Source organism: Wyeomyia smithii, chromosome 1 (genome assembly GCF_029784165.1).
Source record: "Wyeomyia smithii strain HCP4-BCI-WySm-NY-G18 chromosome 1, ASM2978416v1, whole genome shotgun sequence".
NCBI lineage: Eukaryota > Metazoa > Arthropoda > Insecta > Diptera > Culicidae > Wyeomyia > Wyeomyia smithii.
This window is the reverse complement of record NC_073694.1, coordinates 141,370,504-141,393,365: the sequence shown is the minus strand read 5'-3', so window position 1 is coordinate 141,393,365 and position 22,862 is coordinate 141,370,504. Positions and strand designations below refer to the sequence as shown.

Below are 22,862 nucleotides of genomic sequence, written 5' to 3'. Positions count from 1 at the left end.
TTTACTTCCATGCGATGCGTGAAAGTTTATTTCCCTGAACTTGACAATGATTTGACGCAAAGTGAACATCTGGTCTGCTATAGATCATCCTTGCCGGAAACCGCACTGATACTCTCCAACAAAATCTTTTTGCAACGCAGGAAGCGAGAGATAATCCTTATACAGTACTTAGTAGTGTTAGACTTGGCAAATGAGTTAGTAGTTTGTCTTCGGCTCAAACTTTTAAAATGAGTCGATGGATTGCACATAACAACTGCTCACAAAGATTTTTCTTCTGTCAGCTTACTAGTTATATTGCTAATCGAAACACTTTTTTAAACCATAATATTTGGCGGAACACGTACATGAGAAATTTCCTCGATTTTCTTGTTAATTAAAAATGCAGGTGCTTCGCCAAATAATTTCGCTCGAAAATGTACTCGAGTACACCGAACAAAAGATCCAACAGAATAGCCAAACAACGAGTTGCAGTTTCAAGGTTGGGCCGCCTACGGACTAATCAGCAAACAGTATGTTCCGAAGAGCACCACGAAGATTGCGCCCGGTGGTAAAATGATTGAAGAATGACTACACAGGATCGATGACACTGAGTTTATGAATCGTTAATATTGATGTGTTTTACATGTAATATCAATAAATTTGCTAGTATAACACAAACACGTGGGTCATACCTTCTTGTTGAGTTCTTGTATTGTTAACTGTTAACTTGTTTACAAAGGGAAATTGAATTTATCGACCCAAAATGGGATTTACTTCAAGTGTTTATTAGTCACTACATTCAATAAATCAACTTGATTATGCATTAAAAACGACGGCAAAAACAGTCCATTAGTAGCTGCTTAACCAAATTAATGAGTTTACACCTCATTTTCTACGCACCATTGGATCTTGCTGAGCAAACCACAACCATCGAAGATAGTTCAATCGAATTACATCCGCCTGGCTACACGGTTCGATGCACTAATAGAATAACGTTTAGTGGAAAATCACTCCCGATTATCTCGCTGACGCAACGTTAGAGTGCGTGAAATAGTCGCCAAGTGACAGAGTGGATTAGTTCCTGGAAACGCTCCGTGCATGCCCAAATTAATTTCCGAATTGTTGGTTTATCAAGTCGATTTGAAGACTGGCAATCTTTAAAATCAAATTTTCGTCATATTGCATGAAGTAACTAATTTCCGATACAAAATCCGGTAAAACAAACACTGTTGCTGGTGCAAAATTGTTTTCCTTTAAGGGGTTATATACCTTTTCAGTTTTCAAAAAACCGGAAATTTTTTTATTACATTATCTTCAAATACAACATCTTGAGAACATTTCCACAAATTTTTGTAAAGATCTGAGCAATAGGAAGAAAGTTAGAGCGATTTGCAACGCGCCTCGTCACGGCCACATAAGCTAAACTTGAAACTTTACACGCGATTATCTCGGAATAGTTTTTCCCGGAAAATGACTTTGCCGTGATCCTGATTGCGGGAAAACTACTGAACCAATTTCCTTCATCTTTTTTTTTTTAATTTTCGTTATAAAATTCGCCGGTCCTTGAACGATCGTTTTTTTAAACATACAGTTACATTTTGCCGCAAAAAAATTTTTGATGCAATTTTTTGCGCTCAAAACGTGCATTTTTTGGGAAAAACGTTCCCGTTTGCACTGAAAACAAAATACTCATAAAAGCGATCGTTCAAGGACCCGGCACACTTCTAAACTAATGAAATAATAAGAGTTTTATTTTATTTCGGTTGATCCGCTGAGTCTCTATCAGGATCACCGCAAGCCTCTGCAAAAAATAGCGTTTCGGGGAAACTGCCATTACTCCAGTAATAATTGGTATATCTCAAAATCATACGTATTTTCTTGTTGTTGATAAACTGTACTTTCAGAAAAATACCACTTTGATGCAATGAAAATGGTGCTAGGTACTTAAAAATAAATTCAAACTTCCCTCATTTTTCCCGGCCAAAAAGGTATATAACCCCTTAAAGATAAAAATCGTCGAATTTATTATAATAATTTACCTGATATAGCATCTAACTCGTATGCTCCTGAAAATGACGAGTTGGCACACCAGGCAGCAACCGAAGCAATCAATGCGCCGGTTCGTGAAAAAAGTGGACTATCGAAATTTGCCTCCGAAATGTTCATCCATGGACGCAAAAGAAAAAATTAAGATGGAAGATGATGGAAGAGAAAGTGAAAGACGATCGATAGTCTTCTAAGCGTTCAAAATTACCTCCAATCTAGTTCCGCCTGGCGTGGAAGCTGGTGTGGAGTCAAACCGATCCATCGATCGATGCGGGTCGATAGGTAGGAACGAACCGAACTCCTTGGAGACCAAGTGGAGATGGAGAGGCAAATAAAAATCAATTAGGAAGTGTCCACTTTTGGTGAAACGATTGGGTGGAATCGGTACGGCCACTTCAACAATGTATAGTCACTTCTGCTCGAGCTAATCGAACGTGGACAGAAAACATAAGTAAATACATACCTAGGAGTAAAATCGAACAGATCGTGGAACGAAAGAAAGCGAGTGTTTTGCGAATGCGCTATGAATGGGATTTAAAAAAAAGATTGTTCGATAACTGGTTCGAAAGGCGTTTAACTTTTTTTCCGAACTGAGCTCTTTGGTAAACTGAAAATGTGTGTATTCAATTGTAGTTCTGCTGCTTGAGATATCTTGCAGTTGAAAAACTCTTTAGGATTCCTCAAAATTGCATCTCTAGTCAATTGTTTTTTTTTTTTGTTCCCAGTAATTCCAATGCATAAACATTGGGTTTTTGCTTTACAAATGGTTATCATTATACTGCATGTTTTGGTTATAAAATAAATTGGCTTGTTATATCGTTCTACTCAATCGACGGGTAAAGATTTTTCAACTAATTGAAATTTATCTCCTAGTTTCCTCTGCAGTATTACTTCTTGAAAAAATACCACAAGTACGAATCCTATAACAAAGTACGAATCAAAAACTATCCAAATTTGAACAAACATTTATTAAAAGAGTTGTAGGTCTGTGACCTTTTGCTGTATAAAAAACTGCCCATAAACTAGTTGTTTTTGCTGTCAAAGAGTGATTTGAGTAATCTTAATGATATGCTTCGAAAAAATATTTAAGAATTAAGGGTAATTTAGGAAAAAGGCGTATTTTGAATTTAAATCTGCGATATCTCGAAAACCATACTGGAGTTGTTACCAAAATTATGAAATTTTTGGTTACAAAGTTAAAACTGGATAAGAAATGATGAAAAAGCTCAAAATGCTATTATATGATCTTAGACTTACAGTGTGCGCAGTGGATAGATTGGAAAATTGACTAAAAATCGAGCATGTTAACGGTTTGTTCAGGGCTAGGACGCATTATCGATTCATAACCATAAGTGTTACTGGAGCTCACCATTTCAAGATTAAAAAGTTTGCTCTGAACGAAAGAAACTGCCTCCACTGTTACGGCAATAGCATCGGTTTTCTGGGTTGCGAGTGGGTTAATTTTTGCTGGATGCCAACAAGGTGATAAAAAGGTGAAAGACGTTAATGCTTCAGTCTGCAATTTGGAATTCTGAAAGCATGGAATCAAGAGGAAATTTGGCTTTTGATGAATAAGAAAGTGCTGTTTTGTCAAAACTGATTTAGGTACTTACTTACTTCACTTTTATGGCGACAGGTCGTTGACGACCCACTGCCGAATCCAGAATACGTCTCCACATCACTCGATCTTGGGCTAGTCTTCTCCAATCGCCCATAACACCTGCCGATTGAGTGTCCTTCTCCACACCACACATTCAACGAGTACAGGGTCTCTTCGCCGATCGCTCCTCCTGCATTCGCGCCACGTGGCCAGCCCACTGTAGCCTGCCTTGTTTTAACAGCTTGATTGATATCCGCATGTGGGTATGCTTGGTAAACCTCGTGGTTCATGCGCCTGCGCCACACACCATTCTCCAATTTTCCGCCAAGTATGGAACGCAGGATCCTACGCTCGACGACTCCAAGGGCTCGCCGGTCGGCCTCCTTCATCGACCAACACTCGTGGCCGTAGAGTACCACCGGGAGGATCAGCGTCCTGTAGATCGTAAATTTCGTGCGGACATCATGCTGCGGGACCTCAGCTGACTACGTAAACCGTAAAAGGTCCTGTTTGCGGCTGCTATCCGTCTCATCACTTCGCGGCTAACATCGTTGTCACACATCACGAGAGTGCCAAGGTACACAAATTCGTCGACTACTTCAATCTCTCACAAATTCGTCGACTACTACAATCTCAGTACCAAGACTTCTCTGTCAAGGATTTGACGCAAGGTGAACATTTGGTCCGTTGTAGATTGCCCTGCTGGAAACCGTACTGGTAATCTTCAACAAAGGCTTCCTGCAACGGCCTCAGTCTATTAAACAGGATGCGGGAGAGAATCTTATACGCAGATTTGAGTAGTGTTATACCTCGGTAGTTACTGCAATCGAGCCGATGGCCCTTTTTGTACACTGGGCAAATGAGTCCGTCCAACCAGTCCGCTGGTAGTTTGTCTTTGGCCCCAACTTTTAGAATGAGCCGATGGATAGTACGCAACAGCTGCTCACTCCCGCTTTTGAAAAGTTCGGCTGAGAGGCAGTTCTTTCCAGCAGTTTTGTTGTTTTATAGGTCTTTACAAGCTTCCCTCACCTCGTCTAAGCTTGGCGGATTCACCAGCTTGTCCATCCTCCTCTAGTTCTCTCCTGTTTCTGTCGAAATGTTGCTTTCAACGCATGGTCACCAATATCTCATCGGTTATCAGGTTCCCTTCCCTGTCGTTGCACATGACAGGGACTGGCACAGTCCGGTTCTTGATCCCGTTTACCACCATATAGAAACTTCTCGGATCCGCTCGTCAACCTTCCGAGTGTACACAGCAGCAACTCCGTCAGCTGACAACCTCTGTATGTCCAGCCGTATCCTCCTCGAAGTGCTCGATTTGTATACGTTGGCCAGCCGAGCGCAAATCGTTCCTACCATGAGATGGTGTTCTGAGTCGGCGTTTGGGCCTCGGAAGTACCGCACATCGATGACATCTGAAAAATGTCCACCGTCAACCAGGATGTGGTCGATTTACGAGCAAGCTTCACCAATAGGGTGTTGCAATGTGTGTTTCCGGATCTCCTTTCTCGCGAAGTATGTGCTACAGATAGCCATGTTCCTGGCTGCGGCGAAGTTCACCATTCTCAGGCTATCTCATGACTGGTAGCATTAAGGCTGTACCAATAATAGGCTTTGGGCACTCTTGATATGTTTTAGCGAGAAGCTCCTTGTGTTCCTTGTATGACGAAACCGACGCCCCGTTTACCTCTGTTGCCGCCAATGTAGTAGATGTGGTGTTTGAAGGTCGTTCCCGCGATAGGATCTACCGTTCGGAACTCACGTTCACCCGTTTATGGCCATCGCACTTCGTGGATGGCGGCGACTTCCACCTTAACTTTTCGCAGTTCTCTGGTTACGATGCCCACACGTACCGGTTCGAATAGAGTTCTGACGTTCCAAGTTCCGAGTTTCCAACCATTGTCCCTTGTCGTTCGCCTGGGTCGATACTGATTGTTCCTATTCGTAATTATTTCTGGATTTTTCGTAGTAGTATTGTTTCGGCATGCTGCCTGACTAGGACTGCGATGTCTAGTCTCGCGACAGGGCTGCCGTCTTGGGTGTAGCTGGCGAGACACCGCTTTTCATAACTAAGCCGTCCGTTCCGAATCGGACGCTGTTTGAGCCGCCTCTAACATGAAGAACAGACGCTCAGACAAGCTGCCCTCCTAATAGAACAGCTTCCCTTTCCCGGTCAGGATACGATCAAGTTCCCTTCGATTCACCGATCTTTCGCTGGTTGCTCGTATCCCAATCGTTATCACGTGGAGGTAGAAATAGGATTTGCTGGGCAGTATTCTCTGGACCACACTGGGGTCTATTTTATGCCGACTACTACGGGTTGTACTACTGGTACGCACTGCCCAGTCATTTACCAACTCTGATTTAGATACACAAATCAGGCTCAAATTTGGGGTAATGATTCATCTAGGTTCACTTTCAAAAACCCCCAATTTTGTTGTCGATTGAAAACTCACGCTCTGTCGACCCACCCTTTGTTGAAGGTTAACACCTTTTTATGTTCAAAATATTTTCATTAATTTCTTTTTTTTTTAAATTCATAAGTGATTATGCAGAACAAGTTCTTACAAAAAATTAGTTCTATATGACTCTATCTCTGTCCGTCTATCTGTAGGTAAATAATACGTTCTGATTGCAAATACCGGTTAACGATGTAATTCATTTGCCTTATTTTTTTACACCTCTTCTTTTATTCCAATGTTGTATAAAATATATTGTATACTGAGAAAATTGCACCATTTCGGAAAATTCCTCTTGAGTCAACAGGATTTTTCCGCTCGTGGAATACACTAAGTTTACTAAGTCATAATAAATTAAAACCATTTTGACGTGAGACTACGTCTTTGTTTACTATACTGGGATGCATTCTGTAAAATTGGAAATGAAACTGGCAAATGTTGCGTCAGATTTCAAACGTTTATAACAGCATAACCACGTGATGGATAACAATAACCAATATGTTGTTGGATAGATAAAATGTATAACAATTTTGTAATATGCTAGTTATCACTCTAATTTCATTGCTAACCGGTAAAATTGATAAAAAGTTTCAATGACAAATTTACGCGAATAATGAACCAACTACATACGAGCATTCCTAGCACAGACGACGTAAATGGACACCATCCGTTCCGTGTGATATTCTCTGCATCAATATCGAAATAAAAATTGACAGAGTCTCCCCGTCCCAATTGGTCAATTTATTTTTGCTTCCATGAGCTTAGACTAATATGATGTCTCGAAGGTAAAAGTTTTTTGAAAAGTTTGAAACAATCCCCATCCTTGAACAATTTCTAAACCTACTTTCAGAACCTAATAAAAACTGATGTCTTGAAAGGAAACATGCCGGTAAAAGCAACAGAACCAGTGGAGTAAAGAACCGCGGGTCTCTCGTCGTCTATGATTGCAGCGGCACACTTATATTCGTACAGCTCAGCGGTACACTTCTTCGTACTGCAGCGGTACTATTCGTACTGCATCGGCACTATTCGTATTGCAGTGGTACACTTTTGTTCGTACATTACTATTCGTGAGCAATTGAGGAAAACTGCAATGCTACTGTTGATGGTGATTGAAAGTTTATCTCATAAAAATCAAATTTTTGCAACGCATATTTATTTAATTTTATCTTCTATATTCACTAAATAATCATGACCAGATAGTATCAAAAGAGTAAATTCCAAAATATTCACATTTATAGAAGAGTAAGAGCCTCCGAATGCTTGTGAGTTTTTGGTTTATTTACTTCCCTTCCCTTCATTCATAATGTCTTTTTACATTTCACAATTGTTAAATGATATTTTATTATTCTAAGCTTTACCATAATAAACGTATATTAAATGTCTTCGTAATGCAGCGAATGTAGTTGTAGGCGAATGAAAAAAATTGTCAAGCAGAAAACAAAAACGGAATTGTTGATTGCTACGATTTTTTGTTGGAACTTGTTAATAATTTTGTTCAACATATCATCTTAAGTTTGCCTATTAATGAACCATTGTAAGGACTTCCATATTATTTTGGAAGTAACATCTATATTATAGATTTGATTTTATCAGAGTCAAATAAGACAAAATTATTCATTATGATAACGTAAGTATTATTGGATTCGGTTTTTGAGGATATAGAGTAGGCTGTCCCAAAAAAAAAAATCGATGTTGAAAAAGTCAAGGTGCTCAGCTTAGGGCTGATTGAAAGGTAATGTAATTTATAGCATTTTTGTAGAACATTTCGACTTTCTAAAAGGTCGTTTTCAGGTTGCCTAAACGTGATTTTTTTATTTTTATGGGGTTGTTTTTGAATATTTTCCATGGTTTGGTTCGGCATCGCATTCAATTATTTGACTCACAGAGACCCACTGAACATCACAAAAAAGTGAATTTTCCTTATAATTTTCAGATAAAACCCTTCAAAACACATATAAAATTTTTTTTGTTCAAGAACTGAAATTTTTACTGCAAAGCGGAATTCAAGACGAAAATTTACATGAAAAAAGATCCTCGATATCTTATCGGGGGGCTATAGAGTCAATTCTGACTTAGACGCATTACGAGAAATTCTTGCTGCTTTTCCAACAAGCACGATATGCTTGTGCCTTGTCAAATACAAGTTGTTTGCACAAAAGTCAAATACAAGTTGTCTTTCCAGTGTTGTTGAATATGTTTCAAAAATTGATTTCCAGGGGAGGCTGAAAATAAAAATACGTACAGTCGCTGAGCAAACACATTGATTCTGTCTGCAGCAGAGTCTGCTTTTGTATATTTTGTAACAAAAATCCCCTAATTACAGTGTTTAGTCCCACGTCACCATTTCATACAACCCTAGGGCTGTATACCTTGTAGTATTTTCCTTTGTTTACTGAAAAGCAAGTCGAGTAGTAACTACAGATTACAAATTTGTTATGCAAATTAAATAACTTAGGGCATCTTCAGCGGTGGTCCAAATCGTTGTTTTGTTCTATTTTCTTGGAACAAACTCAAATTGACTGCTGCACCGGTGGTGTAAATTTTGTTTTATATCAGATCTAAATTGAAAAAATTTGAAACTGGTATACGTTTTGGTCTATTTTTGTCACTTTTTGGAACAGGAAATAGATCGTTCTAAAACCCTTTGTACGCTGCCAATAGGTAGGTAAAATGTCATATTTCAATTGAACACCTCATTTTTGGCTATTTCCATATAAGCGTTTTGCGAGTGTTGGGGAATAAACAAAACAAAGATTTTTTGTGACAACTCACAATTCATTTTTGTGGCTTTTCTGAAGCAGAATATGAACAGGTTCGTCGTTTTTGGCATCAAGGAAACCGACCAGCAAAAGGGAAAATTCTGAAAGACCATAACTGTCGCCTTAATTGCATTGGGACTAGAGGAGAACTTGAGAGGCCAGAAAAATGTTCCTCGAAGACACTGAACTGAAAACGTTCAAATTGCTGGGGTGACATTGCGCATTTCGTTTCGAGCAACTCGAACAAAACTAAATGATCGCTGGGGGGCGTTATGTTTCGTTTTTCGTATTTTTCGACTTTGCGGGTTAGATGAGCCGCAGGACAAATGACAATGACTGCTCCTTTTAAGCTTGAAGCATAACTGTCAGTGTGTGACCTACTCGAAAATAGCGAAAATCGTTCGAATCGAGCTGCGCAATGCCACCCAATATCCTCAAAACCCAAACCAAGTTTGAAGAACTGCAAGATTTTGAAAGATTCATGAGACGAAAACGGAAGATGAACATCTACGCAATCAAATATTTTTCGCTATCCTCCGAAACCAAGTAGGGATCCTGAGAAATGCCATTGACGCTCGGGTCAAACCGTCAAATCCATAAAGTCTTGTGGATATAAAGTGTCTTGCCAAAGTAATCGTTTAATGTGCGTAAAAATTATCGAATTTCCGTTTGTTAAATATTGAGTGTTTTTTATTATAACAAGTCTCATTAACTGATAGCATGAGGTATTGAATTTTTGACAGTGTGACAGATGTCAGCGGTTTAAAACAACAAGATATACAACACCGGTGCGGAGAACGAAAAGTTGGTCTATATTAGCTGGTTCTTTTCAGGTTTCGCTGGTGTAAATCTAGTATAAAGTTGTTTCAAAAATAGACCACCGCTGAAGATGCCCTTAAGGTTGACGCCCATTTGGAGTACATCCTTCAATAGCTTTGAGTTCAGTTAAAATCCTTCATCTCTTTCAAACTGTGCCAGTCCCGTACTCTGTTACCTTGGCTCACATTTTAACCGCTATGCTGTTTTTCTTGTTGATCTGATCTTATTTGTTTTAATACCTTAGTCAGTTCTGAAAAATGATTTCCAATTACATTTGAACCAAACATAACAAATTGAATGAACCAATAATCTCAAAAGCAACAGCGAACAGTTTTTGTAAAATTTTTTCAGCAGATATTTTTTCTCTCATTCGGAATTCACATGTCTATCAAAAATGGCAAGTTGGCAATAAATAAATTCCTCAGATTATATTACGCGGGCGCATAGTAAGAGATAATATTTCATATATTTTTGTGTGTTTCAAATGAAATTACGTTTCTAGCTATAATTAACAAGCTTCCTCTTACGTAAAGTGAAAATCTGATTGGCATTTTTCGATTCTTGCCTCGGAGCAATTTAGTTATGAAACAAAACCGGAAACAACTTTCATCCGTGCTTTGTTAATAATTTATTATCCATCTAGCGAATCTGTTACCGTTTCGAATAAAAAACTTCCTCTTTTATTTTGGGCACTAAGCAACTTGCCTTCCTACCGTGAAGTACACTTCCCAAGCAACGAACCTTATCACCTGCGGCGAAAAGTCAAACAATTAACAAACAGAGCGGATCGGATTCGGAATTGGCAATGACCCGAGCACATCGGTATAAATTTTGCGCTTGTGAGGAAATTTTGGAACCAAGCAACATAAAAAGAAAACACATTTAGGGTTATCACGTCACGGTTGTAAATCACAAGGAAAAACAAAAAATTTTATTGAAGTAAAACGAATAACTATTTGTTTTCGCTCCAAAGTATTGCGCCTTCCGAAATCGCTTTTTTTTTTGTTTTGGTGTATTTATCACACCAGGAATCACTGTGCAGCACCATAAATTCGAACAAACCGCTTGATCCAGTTGTGCGAAATTTAATTCGATGCGCTCACCAGCATAGATTTCTCTCGAACTCTCTTCGTTATCGTGCCAATATAATGTAAATGTGCGAGATGAGCTATCGAAAACACGAAAGTCACATGAATTGCTGGTAGCATGAAAAGGTTGCTGTAAATGGAAACGTGTAGAATGACGATTTTTAAAACTAGATATGATATTGCTTTCGGAGAAGATAATTTCCTAGCGTTAAACTGTATAATGAATAGCAAAACTCTTCTGATCCCCTGGAACAAATTAACACTAATATTAGTAAGGGGAACAAAAAGTTGGTAGCTTTGGATGTTTAAATTAAGACTTTCCAATCGGTTTGCTTATGGACCACCGGACAACGATGGGTATTTACAAACAGCCATGTTATTTGGTGACCGATTTCCAACCGATAGCGGAAGCACTGATAATTGTAATGTTCCCTGCCAAAACTTTCTCCAATTCCTAGTTTTGCTCGTCGAAGCGAAATTAGAGCCTAGCTTTACTCAAACCTCTTTTTCTCCAATAACCATATGCATCATGGGCAATCACTGGAGTCAGCCAGCTGCAAGAGAGTGCCGAGCCATTATGATTTGGCTCGGACGACTGGCGCACCTGGAAACGGTTTCCGACAGCATTTCTGCTACTAAATAAGATTTGGTCAGCGCCAACACTGGGGAGTATGAAAATTTACATATATTTACCCTCCTTATACCGCATAATAGATGGTCGCTTGTAAGTCTACACGGTGGTGGGCCTTTTGATCCATTTTGCCGTACGGCGTGCTGAGCACTAGATGGACTTACCTGTTTTGAAGGGACTGGCGGGAGTTCGGGATTTTATGAGCAGCAGCAGTGATAGCTTCGGAAACAATGCTTTGGGACGCTGTGGTTCGAACGGGTGGCTTCGCTAACCCGTTTTTCGTCGTTTTCTTTGCCCGCAGTTTTTGACTTGAATTGAAGAAAATTATAAGTTATATGGGAGGCTAGTTGCGACTAGTACAGTTTGATTTATTCCTCTGCTTGTATTTCACTTGAAAATTTAATATAATTCTCCATATCTCAAACTTTGAGGCGTTCTTGTTCATCAAAATACTCAAAATACTCATCCAAAAATTCAACAAGAACATGTAAGCAAAACCATGTCAAATGATCTGAAAAGAGATTTAATTTTATTTAATCTACCATTTTTGATTTGAATGAAATTTTGCACGCGTATCTGACTCTGTAAAATTGATTTTTTTTTCTCAAATTGCAATTATTTTGAAAATCATCAAGTTATAATGATGCGATTTAATTCTAATAATAATTTCAAACCATTAAACTGTTGACGACGAACTTCTTAAATGCATTTATTTTAGAGATACTTTTTAAATTTAGCTTGAAAAAGTAGAGTTTTTTAATGCTTAAGCAGAATAGATTGTATATATCAGAATTTACGCTTGTTCTACGCTTGTTGTTAGAGAATAAAAAATAACTCATACAAAAATTCTAATAAACTAATTTTTCAAATTTGATTTTAACATATCTCAAACACGGCTGCATTAGGAAAGTTAGCGATCAAGAGTTTTAGCTTTTTTTAGAATCATATTGTATTATTGAAATCTAAAATTTCATCTCTCAATTTGCTTTTATGTGAAAATTTTTCAAAATATGGACTGACCCACAATTGTGCACCGCAAAATGTAACATTACTACAAATATGGGTCACTTCGCTTATTGCACCGAGCAGAATTATTACTTTTGGTGACTTTTGCAAACTTGAATCATTTTATTCGTACGGTTAAGGTTACAATTGAATTTAAAGAAAAAAATATCACGGTTAAGGCGGTATCCATAAATTACCTAACGCTCATAGTGAGGAGGAGAGGGGGTACTTTTGAGCGTTACAATTTGTTACACAGGGGTCGGTGGGAGGTAAGTTCAGCGTAACGTAATGAAAAATCTCTGGAGAGTCTCTCCACAACGAGCAGTTTTATCAAGGAAATCCATTTGCAGCGTTACATAATTTTTTTGTGGTGGTGGATGTTGGCGTTACGTTTCGTTACATATAGGGGGTGGGGGTCCAAAAATCGGGTTTTTTTGCGTTTTTATGGATGTCGCCTAATGAAAATAACTCAGTTTCATGAGAATAGACGTATTTTCATGAAAATGACCATCATTGTACCTGATCCATAACTGTGTAGGGACTATGAAAAAAATTTTAGTTCGCCGCGTCAGATAAATGATATTTTTTTTGATCTTCAACGCTTACCGTAATAACCACCATGTGTCTCCATTGGAAAAAGCGTCTGCAATGCAAAAAAACGATAGGGTCTTACCCTTAAAAACGATAAAATACAGATTGTATCATGCTACTGTACTGCTGTCGTTTTTTTTCCAATGGGGGCGCATGGTGGTTATGATGGACAAGATTTAATGAAAATCTATCTTCAAAATAAAAAAAAAATACGTTTGTGAATATTTGACGACTGGGTCTTGAGCTATCCAAAACTGAAAAAATAACCATCGGAATATATATAGTTTGCTTGTCTTTCAGTCATGCGCACGACAAACGAAAGTTACTCAAATTGCCTTTTTCCCAAGCAAACTCTGAAGCTGAGGTACCTACACTGCCGTGAGATGACAAAGTGACGTAAGTGCCACTTTCTCGAATTTGAGTTTTCCATGCCAATTTGTTCATTATTCGAAGACCTATCTTTTGGTATCTTCCTTTTCGTTGTTACTTATTCATACGTTGTATAGAATCAAAAAAACAAAGTGACGTTGGCATACATTTCCATACAAAAGTGACGAAGAATTCTTTCGTTTCTAGGCCGTACTGAAAAACTGATCACTTGGATCTACGTCACAATGTCATCTCACGGCAGTACACTAAAGTTTGTTATTTTTTTGCGTGTGGCAACGCAAACACTCCTCTTCTGACTACAAGTTACCTTTGCTTTTAGACCTCCACTCACCTCCTCTCGCCTGGTCTGAAGCCAGTCGTAAGGAAATCAAAGCTAACTGCGTCTTAACTAATATTCGGCACCCGTGTTAAATTAGCACATGGCTATAGGTTTTGATGCAGGTGCATCGGCAAAAACCACCAAAAACGTAATAAAGGGCGGAAGGCAATTTTAAGATGTAAGAAAGACATAGTATCAAAGATATCAAACATGTAAATGAAATCTAAAGTTGGCCAAACCACTGTCGATTGATTATGAACGTTACTTTATAGTTACATGTCCAATAAGTTCGGTAAGCTTATGGCGCGTGACAAGCCGCACTTGAAATCTATCCAACTTTCTCCCTATTACTCAAAGCTCTAACAAAACTATATTACGACGATTTAACAGCACAGAGAAAGCGATAATTCTCTTGCAGATACGTGAAAATAATCATCAGTCAATAACGAAATTAAATCATGAGACATTATATCATTGCTTTTTAAATACTCTATTTGTCATTTTTTTGCAACATGATGCAAATTTGATCAACGGTTCCGATTTTAGATGTTTTGGAATATTGCCATAAAGTTTTCGATTTTTCAAAATCAAATATATTGTTTTCAACAATAAGTAAACCAACTCATTAAACATGTGTTTGCTGGATTGTTTTAAGATTAGAGGGGTTTGTGATGAGATGAAGAGTTCGCTGTCCTTCTATTTAAACGATAACTTTCCGCTGATTGTGAACAGGTGGAGCATGCCAAAGTGAATTGAACGATATTGACGCAGGGAGAATGTAAACGATATAAGCGCATTTCCACGTACATTTGACACACTTCTACATATTTTAGGCTTGCACCACACATTTCATGTTGAAAATCGCAAACATTCGTAATACTGTTACGCACCGTGAAGCCAAGAAAGGTATATATGATGGAACGCAGGAGACAGCCTCTTCATGCGCGTAATTGATCATGTATGAGGTTATATTGGAGTATTACAGAGTGATTTGAACTACCCTCTAATGATTAAGAGACGTCAGTAACCAGTTATTCTAGGCTTTACTATGACTATTAAAAAGTGCGGAGATAAACTCTTGCACGTGTAAATGTTTTCTTGAGTAGTTCGGTATTCTCTCATAGGCAGCTGTTTTTGAAAATTATTACTTTTGTCTCAACAACATTCATATTACTTTATTTTGTAAGTTTCGCTTGAAATGTAACAGCAATATTGCACGCTAGCCTGGGGGGTCATGCGAGAATTCGTTATCGATATTGTTTTCGGCACATTTTGTATGTTGTAGGATAAGTACAACGATACACCGTACCCCAGTGCTGAGTCGAGAAAATTTCCAGCTCATAAAGATCCTCGACCTGATCGGGAATCGAACCCGATATCACAACCGTGTGGGAGAGCTAGCCGATCGATATCGCTAACCTCAGAACCACGGGGATCACACGAGGAAATGTAACATCATACAATTGAAAAAATGAACACTTATTTGAGGTTATGAAGTAATGGAAATTTGTAATCATCAGAAAAAAAATTTTCCTAATGGTAGAATGATGTGAATAAAGTTTTATTTTATGCAGTGGCTCCGCATGGGAAGCAAAGTGCGAATTCGTTTTCAAGCAAAAGGTCAATCCAAGTGTTTTCAGGTTATATATTGAAAGCAGGATGGCACTAAAAAATCCTGGACATTCCAGAATATTCCTTCTGGTGAAATACTAAGAGTAGGCGATGCCTATTTTCGTAAAACTTTTAGTTATATAAGCTTCCAACCGGCAAAGGTTGAACATGAGAGGAAAAATCCATCGAATAAACGAAAGTTATTACAAAGATAAGTCAAGTGTCCAAAGTAATTCACGGATATCTATAATAATTTCAACCTTTGAAATTTAAATTCAGGTGGTTAATAGTGATCCGCCTGTTTTTGACGACATCAGTAGCAACATCCATTTCAGTGAAAAAAAAACGGTAAATTAATTTGAAATCAAAATATTTCAATGAACGATTAGTATATTTTTTACCTCAAGTCTACTACCGTTGATCAAGTATAGAGTCTCCAGATTCCAAGAGAAAACGGCAAAATAGGGAGAGACAACAAAGATGTCGTACTCGCCAGACACCTGAACAATTACGGCAAATCAACAGGGCTCCAAAAAATGCTCAACTTTCACGAGAAACGACGGAGAGGAAGTAAAAACGACGCCTGTCTGATGCTCTATCTCATACTTATCGTCGTATGGAAGAAAGAGATGAGCAAACTCAGTCCCAACGGCAAAACGATGCAACCATTCATTCGATTCATCGTTCAACTGAGACAAGGGAACAGATGCTAGCTCGACACGATAGACAAAGAGCATATCGAAATGCTACCTTCGACCAGCAACGATCATTGGCGCAAGCAGAGCCAAACGAGGAAGTAATACTTCAACACAATTGTGGGTCTATAAACTGCGTATGCCAGTTCTGTGGTGCAAGAAACTTTGCTAAAGAATTACCAGCTGACAAGAAGTTCAACTCATGTTGCCACAGAGGAAAAGTCAAGCTTCCAAAAGCTGTGGATATCGATGGCAATGTTCTGCAATATCCTGCATTTCTGATCTCCTTTCCAACTGATCCAGCAAACCCACATTACAAGAACTTCAGGAAGCATATTCGGGCGTATGATTCCGTCATGTCGTTTTTAGTCATGTCATTTAGAATCCATGGAACGGTGCATCATCGGACATCGCATCTAAATCCACCTGAGGGTATCTCCCGAAAATTTGCACAGCTTTATATAGTTGATAGTACTCAAGCCGTTGAACAAAGACTCGAGGAATTAGCAAATGAAGGATGCAATCCTCAGGTGATGGACACTATAGATAGCTTTCTCCGCCAGAATAACCGGCTTGCAGCTTCGTACCAGATGATTCGCGAAATTGAAGCACGTGAACGCTTAATGGCGGAACGGGAACAACGGTCTGTCCCAGTGCTGAATATGGTGATGCGTCGGGACCGTCAGACAGATCAACGCCGTTACAACATGCCAACATCTAACGAAATAGCGATGGTGTTCGTCAATGATGATGGTGAGCCACCATTTGAACGTGACATAAGAATTTATCCCAAAAATCCGATCAATGAAGCTCAGCAATTTGTGAACATTAACATTTTGAGTCCAAATCTCGATCCTATGACATATGTCATCCTCTACCCATACGGTGAGCCAGGCTGGCAACCAAACTGGCAATGCGAGTCCTATTCAGGTAAGGTTACAATTGAAATGTTCTGTACCCGTCTCCTGTACGCAAAAGTCTTTTTTTTTTCAGGCGCAAAGAAGTAGGGCAAATGTCAGTATGCTGCAGTTCAAGGTTGCTCAAACTGCAATCCGCAGTGAGTTCAACCCTATCATAAGTGCGGGCAAACTCACTCAACAGTGGATCGTTGATTCATATCTTCAAGTTGAGGCGAACAACTTGAATTTTGTACGGTTCAAGCAAAGCAAACTTCGAGCGGAACTGTATCAGGACTTGCTGACCATGTAGCAGGTGCTGCTGGTGAAGTTGGCGTGTGAGCAGGTGTTCCAGTTATTTTACCGTCGTCATTTGAGGGATCCCCGCGTAATATGAGGGAACGACTTCAAGACGCTATGTCCATATTTGGAAAATACGGTCCACCCGATCTTTTTATTACGTTTACTGCAAATCCGAACTGGAACGAAATTAAAGACAATCTCAGATCATTTGAACAAGCATGTGACCGTCCCGATTTAGTCGCTCGAGTGTTTCGTCTAAAACTCAAAGCACGGACGAGGACGTTACACTAAATCATGTCTTGGGAAAATGTATCGGTTTCGTCTATACTATCGAGTTTCAAAAACGAGGGCTTCCCCATGCCCATATTTTGGTAGTATTGGATGAAGAAAGCAAATTTAGAACCCCAGAGCGGATTGACGCGGTCGTTTGCGCCGAAATACCGGACCGTGAACAGAACTCTCTCCTTTTCGAAATAGTAACAAAGTTCATGATACATGGCCCGTGCGGTTCTGTTCGCCCATCAGCGCCATGCATGGAAAACGGGGAATGTAGAAAGCAATTTTTTAAAAAAATACAACCAGAGACAGTATCCAATGTTAACTATTATCCTTTATATCGCCGCCGTGATGTAGTAGTTACAGTTGGAAATCACGAGGCTGATAATCGCTTTGTGGTACCGTTTAACAGGTATCTTCTGTTAAAATACAATGCCCATATTAATACCGAAGTTTGCACATCACTGAGAACAGTAAAATACATTTACAAATATGTGTATAAAGATTTTGATTGTGCGAATATTGTTGTCGGTAGTGGGGATAGTGAGATGATGGTACATGACGAAATTGCAACATTCCTCGATGCACGATACGTAAGCGCGCCAGAAGCAATGTGGCGTTCACTAGAATTTCCCATGCACGACCGGTCACACGCGGTAATTAGTCTGCCAGTACACCTACCAAACCAACAACAAATTGTATTTGAGGAAGAGAATGAACAAGAAGCTCTCGATCAAGCAGCTGTTCGCAGTACAAAGCTCAAGCAAGGAGCTTTAAGCTTGGATCTAGAAGAATCATGGAACAGGTATCCTGTTCCTCAGATTGAGACCACTAGCGGAATCCTTTGTTGGCGAATACCAGGCTAGTTTCCGACAAGGGCGTTCCACGACGGATCAAATTTTCACCCTGCGACAGATCCTCGATAAGTTCCGGGAGTACAACTTATCGATTCACCATCTGTTTGTGGACTTCAGGGCGGCATACGACTCAGTGAAAAGAAACGAGCTGTGGCAGATCATGCTGGAACACGGTTTCCCTACGAAACTAATAAAGCTGAGTCGTATGACACTGGAGGGATCAAAATCGTGCGTGCGGATAGCTGGCGAGACATCAGTCGCGTTCGTAACGTTGGATGGACTGAAGCAGGGGGATGCGCTCTCCAACCAACTGTTTAACATCGCTCTTGAGGGTGCAGTACGAAGAGCAAACGTCGAAAGAAACGGTACGATCATCACAAAATCTCACATGCTTCTTGGCTTTGCGGACGACGTCGATATCATCGGTATCAACCGTAAGGCCGTGGAGGAGGCCTTCGTACCTTTTAAGAGAGAAGCAGCGAGATTGGGACTTGTCATTAACTCTGCCAAAACGAAGTACATGGTAGCTGGCAGAGAGCGTGGGAGTCCCCGTGGTGTTGGTGCTGAGGTGGAGATGGATGGGGAACGATTTGAAGTGGTTGACGAATTCGTTTATCTTGGTACGCTTGTGACATGTGACAACGATATGAGCCGTGAAGTGAAACGACGAGTTGCAGCTGCGAACAGGGCTTTCTACGGACTGCGTAACCAGCTAAGGTCCCGTAGTTTGCAAACTCGCACAAAACTAGCGCTGTATAGGACGCTGATACTCCCGGTGGCCCTTTACGGACATGAAGCATGGACGCTGAAGGAAGCTGATCGACGAGTGGTCGGAGTTTTTGAGCGTAAAGTTCTGCGATCGATACTTGGCGGTAAACTGGAAGATGGAGTGTGGCGCAGACGCCTGAATCACGAGTTGTACCAGGTATACAAACATGCTGATATAGTGAAGGTAATACAGCGGAGCAGGCTTCAGTGGGCTGGACATGTAGCCAGGATGCCTGACGAGAGAGCCGCCAAAACTATCTTCAGTAGAGAACCAGGAAGAGGCCGTCGACTCCGTGGTAGGCCTCGCACGCGGTGGATGTGCGCGGTGGAAGAAGATGCACGATCTGCTGGTGTACGGGGAGACTGGAGAACGGCTGCTCAAGACAGAAGAAGATGGACATCTCTAATTCGTTCGGCCCTGGACCGGTGAACGGTCCGTTAGCCAAAAAAGTAAAGTAAGTAAGAAGAATCATGTGCAAATCGATATTTGTACACGGAAATTCCACATCATTACAGCTTCGAGCGTGGTAAGTGGAAAACTCGACAGCGTGCAACAAGGATTGTTGCAAGGATGTACACTGTAGGACTACAAGACACCGAGCGCTTCTGTTTGCGATTACTGCTTCTTCACATACCTGGTGCTGTGAGTTTCGAACATCTTCGGACGGTAGATGGAGTCCAACATGGAACGTTTAAAGAAGCAGCCTTCCACATGAATCTTCTGTCATCAGATGACGAATGGGAAAAGTGTCTGAATGAAGCGATACTTCACATCATGCCTCCTAAATTAAGACAAACATTTGCACTCATCTGTGTATTTTGCTTTCCGACAAATCCAAGAGCTTTGTGGGATAAGTACGTTGCTCATATGTGCCTGGACTATTATCGGCACCACGATGAACAAACTGCAGTTGATCTTGCACTGAAGGACATCAAAGACATCCTATGTCAGCATGGTTTGAGCTGTTCCTCTTTTGGTTTGCCAGAACCCACGGACAATATAGGTGCTGAGTTTGATGCAGAGTATATTAACACAGAACAAGAGCTGATTGAAGCAGATCACCAAATTTAGACTTTGAATGATCGACAGTTAAATGCGTTCAGAAAAATAATTAGTGCCGTAGATGATGAAGCAACCCATAAGCTGTTTTATCTAAATGGCCCCGGGGGATCAGGAAAGACATACATATATAACACGTTGATCAGCTTCATCAGAAGCCGTGGACAAACTGTGCTAGCCTATGCCACTACTGGAATAGCAGCAACTCTTATCAAAGGTGGTCGAACAGTTCATCGAGGATTCAAGTTACCGGTACCAATTACGGAAACATCTGTATCGAAAATTTTACACAGCTCAAAGGAAGCCGAAGAACTTAGAAAAGCAGCCCTCAAAAAAAAAAAAAAAAGCCCTCATAATAATGGATGAAATAACAATGCTTTCTAAACATGGCCTTCGCTGTATTGATTTAATCCTACGCGAATTGATGGCCTGCAACGTTCCATTTGGAGGCAAGGTAAGTAATTTGTATCTTACGAAAACTGTGATAATTCCATTTCTATTCATTTGTGCATTACAGGTTATAGTTATTGGAGGCGATTGGCGTCAAACTCTGCCGGTTGTTCCAAAGGGTGAACGCATAGATATCATCGAAATTTGTCTTAAATCCAGTTTTTTATGGTCTTCATTTGAGACAATTTCGTTGGTATCTAATATGCGGAACGAAGGTGACGTACAATTCAACCACTGGCTGTTGGACATAGGAGCCGGAAATGTTTCGCCCACAGAAGAAATTCCAAATGATGCCGTGCAGATTCCTACAAGTATAGTTCATCAAGGAAACTTAATTGGAACAATATTTGACGCAAACATCAATCGCATGTCCCCAATTGAGCTTGCCAAGCGTGTGATCTTGGCGCCCACAAATAAGGACATCCTTGAAATTAATCGTATCATCATTGGTCAACAGGAAGGAACTGCCAAAGTGTATTATAGCACAGACTCTCTTCAAAGTGAGGATGTAAATGATAATTATGCATATCCTGTTGAACATCTATACACGCTAAATCCTTCCGGTGTTCCACCGCACGTCTTATATTTGAATCCAGGGACAATCGTAATGTTGTTACGCAACTTGAACCCTGGGAAAGGTCTTTGTAATGGTACGCGGATGATTGTAAAAACACTTCATGCGTCATTCATCACGTGTGAAATTTTGTCTGAGTGCCATAGAGGTGATGTTGTGTGCATCCCAAGGATAAACTTTGCACCAAGTGATTCTAACTACCCGTTTATACTTAAGAGACGTCAATACCCGGTTGTCCCAGCATTTGCTATGACAATAAACGAAGCACAAGGACAAACGTTTGAGCGTGTTGGTGTTCTTCTAAACAGTCCGGTATTTTGCCATGGACAGTTATACGTTGCGCTTTCACGCACTAGGAATCCTAATTTCGTCAAAATACGCATAATGGAGACTGAGGGACAAGGCTGCAACAAAAACATGTGGTTCACACGTAACATTGTGTTCCGGGAGGTCATTGAAAATGAAATTGAAATATAAGATGAAATAACCTAATAATCGAACCGTTTTTTTAACCAATTAAAAAGAAAAAAACAAGAGCAAACCCTGTCAAACCTCTATAGACCTTTTTACGTACGAATGTATTAGTGCATCTAGTTGAGGAAAGTATTTACAAATCGCCTTTTTGTTTGCTATGCTATGTTTTTGGCAGCTGGACAAATATTCAGTTGAATACTTATAATAAGTTCTAAACTCGTTTCTGAATGAATTTTTCATTCGTGATCATGAATCGGGGGAAGCTGCTTAACATTATCGACCAAAAATGGTAAAAAGTGATAAAAAGTCGGAGCAACGAGATGCGATGATTTACATTTTGGAGGAAACAAAAGCAACTTTACATGAGTTTACACGTTCATTAGTGTGCGTAGGTGAAAAGTCACTTATCTCTATGACCCAAAATCAAAGGGACGATCGACTCATATAAACTCTAAAACGTAGTACGAGAAACTGGTGAGCAGGGCCTAGATTTATATCTACTCATATAAACAACCGATTCATGAAACAGCGTAATCATTTCAAAAAGAAGTATAAAGAAGACGAAAACTTATAATCCGGAATACATTTTAATAGTGGCTAGCCACGACGGGTCAACTAGTTTATATAATAATTTTCGTCATTGTTATTCAATGTACAATTTGATAATATTACTTGAACGGTCGATCAATTACCTTTAACTTTATCCCAAAAGACTGAAAATCGTTGAAATGGCTCACAAGTAATACAGATATTGGAAAGTTGAAACATTTTGTGAAAATTGAAAATGTTTGTAAGAGTCGATTATATTAACCAATCCTATAGCAACCCCAAGAAGTACGCAATAAAATGCGTGTTGTTTTTTTTTTTTTTGCTACACCCACAGATACAAAAGATAAGGTGTTTTCTCGTAACTTTCAGTTAGGTTTCTTTCCTTATGTTGCAACCGTTAATACTGGCGTCGATAGATGTTACGCAATCTCAAAATATTTTTAGTAATGTTGTCAATATTGAAACCGTAGTTTCTTCCTCCCGCTTAGTTTTTTTCCCTTTTCCCTACAAGCCCCCACAAAACCCCAACTAACGGCACCTTCGACTTTCCTCCACGCACAACAAACGAAAACTCCCTCCACCAAAAAACCCAGACCTGGATCACGGACAATTTAAAGGGTGATTTTTTAAGAATTTGGTTTTTCTTTTAAAAAAACGCAT

At 39.7% G+C, this 22,862-nt stretch overlaps 1 protein-coding gene across 1 annotated transcript; it reads left to right on the top strand.

Annotated features, from left to right (window-relative positions):
* Positions 1 to 20,513: 20,513 nt before the first annotated feature.
* LOC129717246 (ATP-dependent DNA helicase PIF1-like) lies at positions 20,514 to 21,656 on the top strand. Its single transcript, XM_055667102.1, has 2 exons — positions 20,514 to 20,609; positions 20,673 to 21,656. The coding sequence occupies exons 1-2, from the start codon at positions 20,514 to 20,516 to the stop codon at positions 21,654 to 21,656; spliced, it is 1,080 nt and encodes a 359-aa protein (XP_055523077.1).
* The last annotated feature ends 1,206 nt before the right edge of the window (positions 21,657 to 22,862 follow it).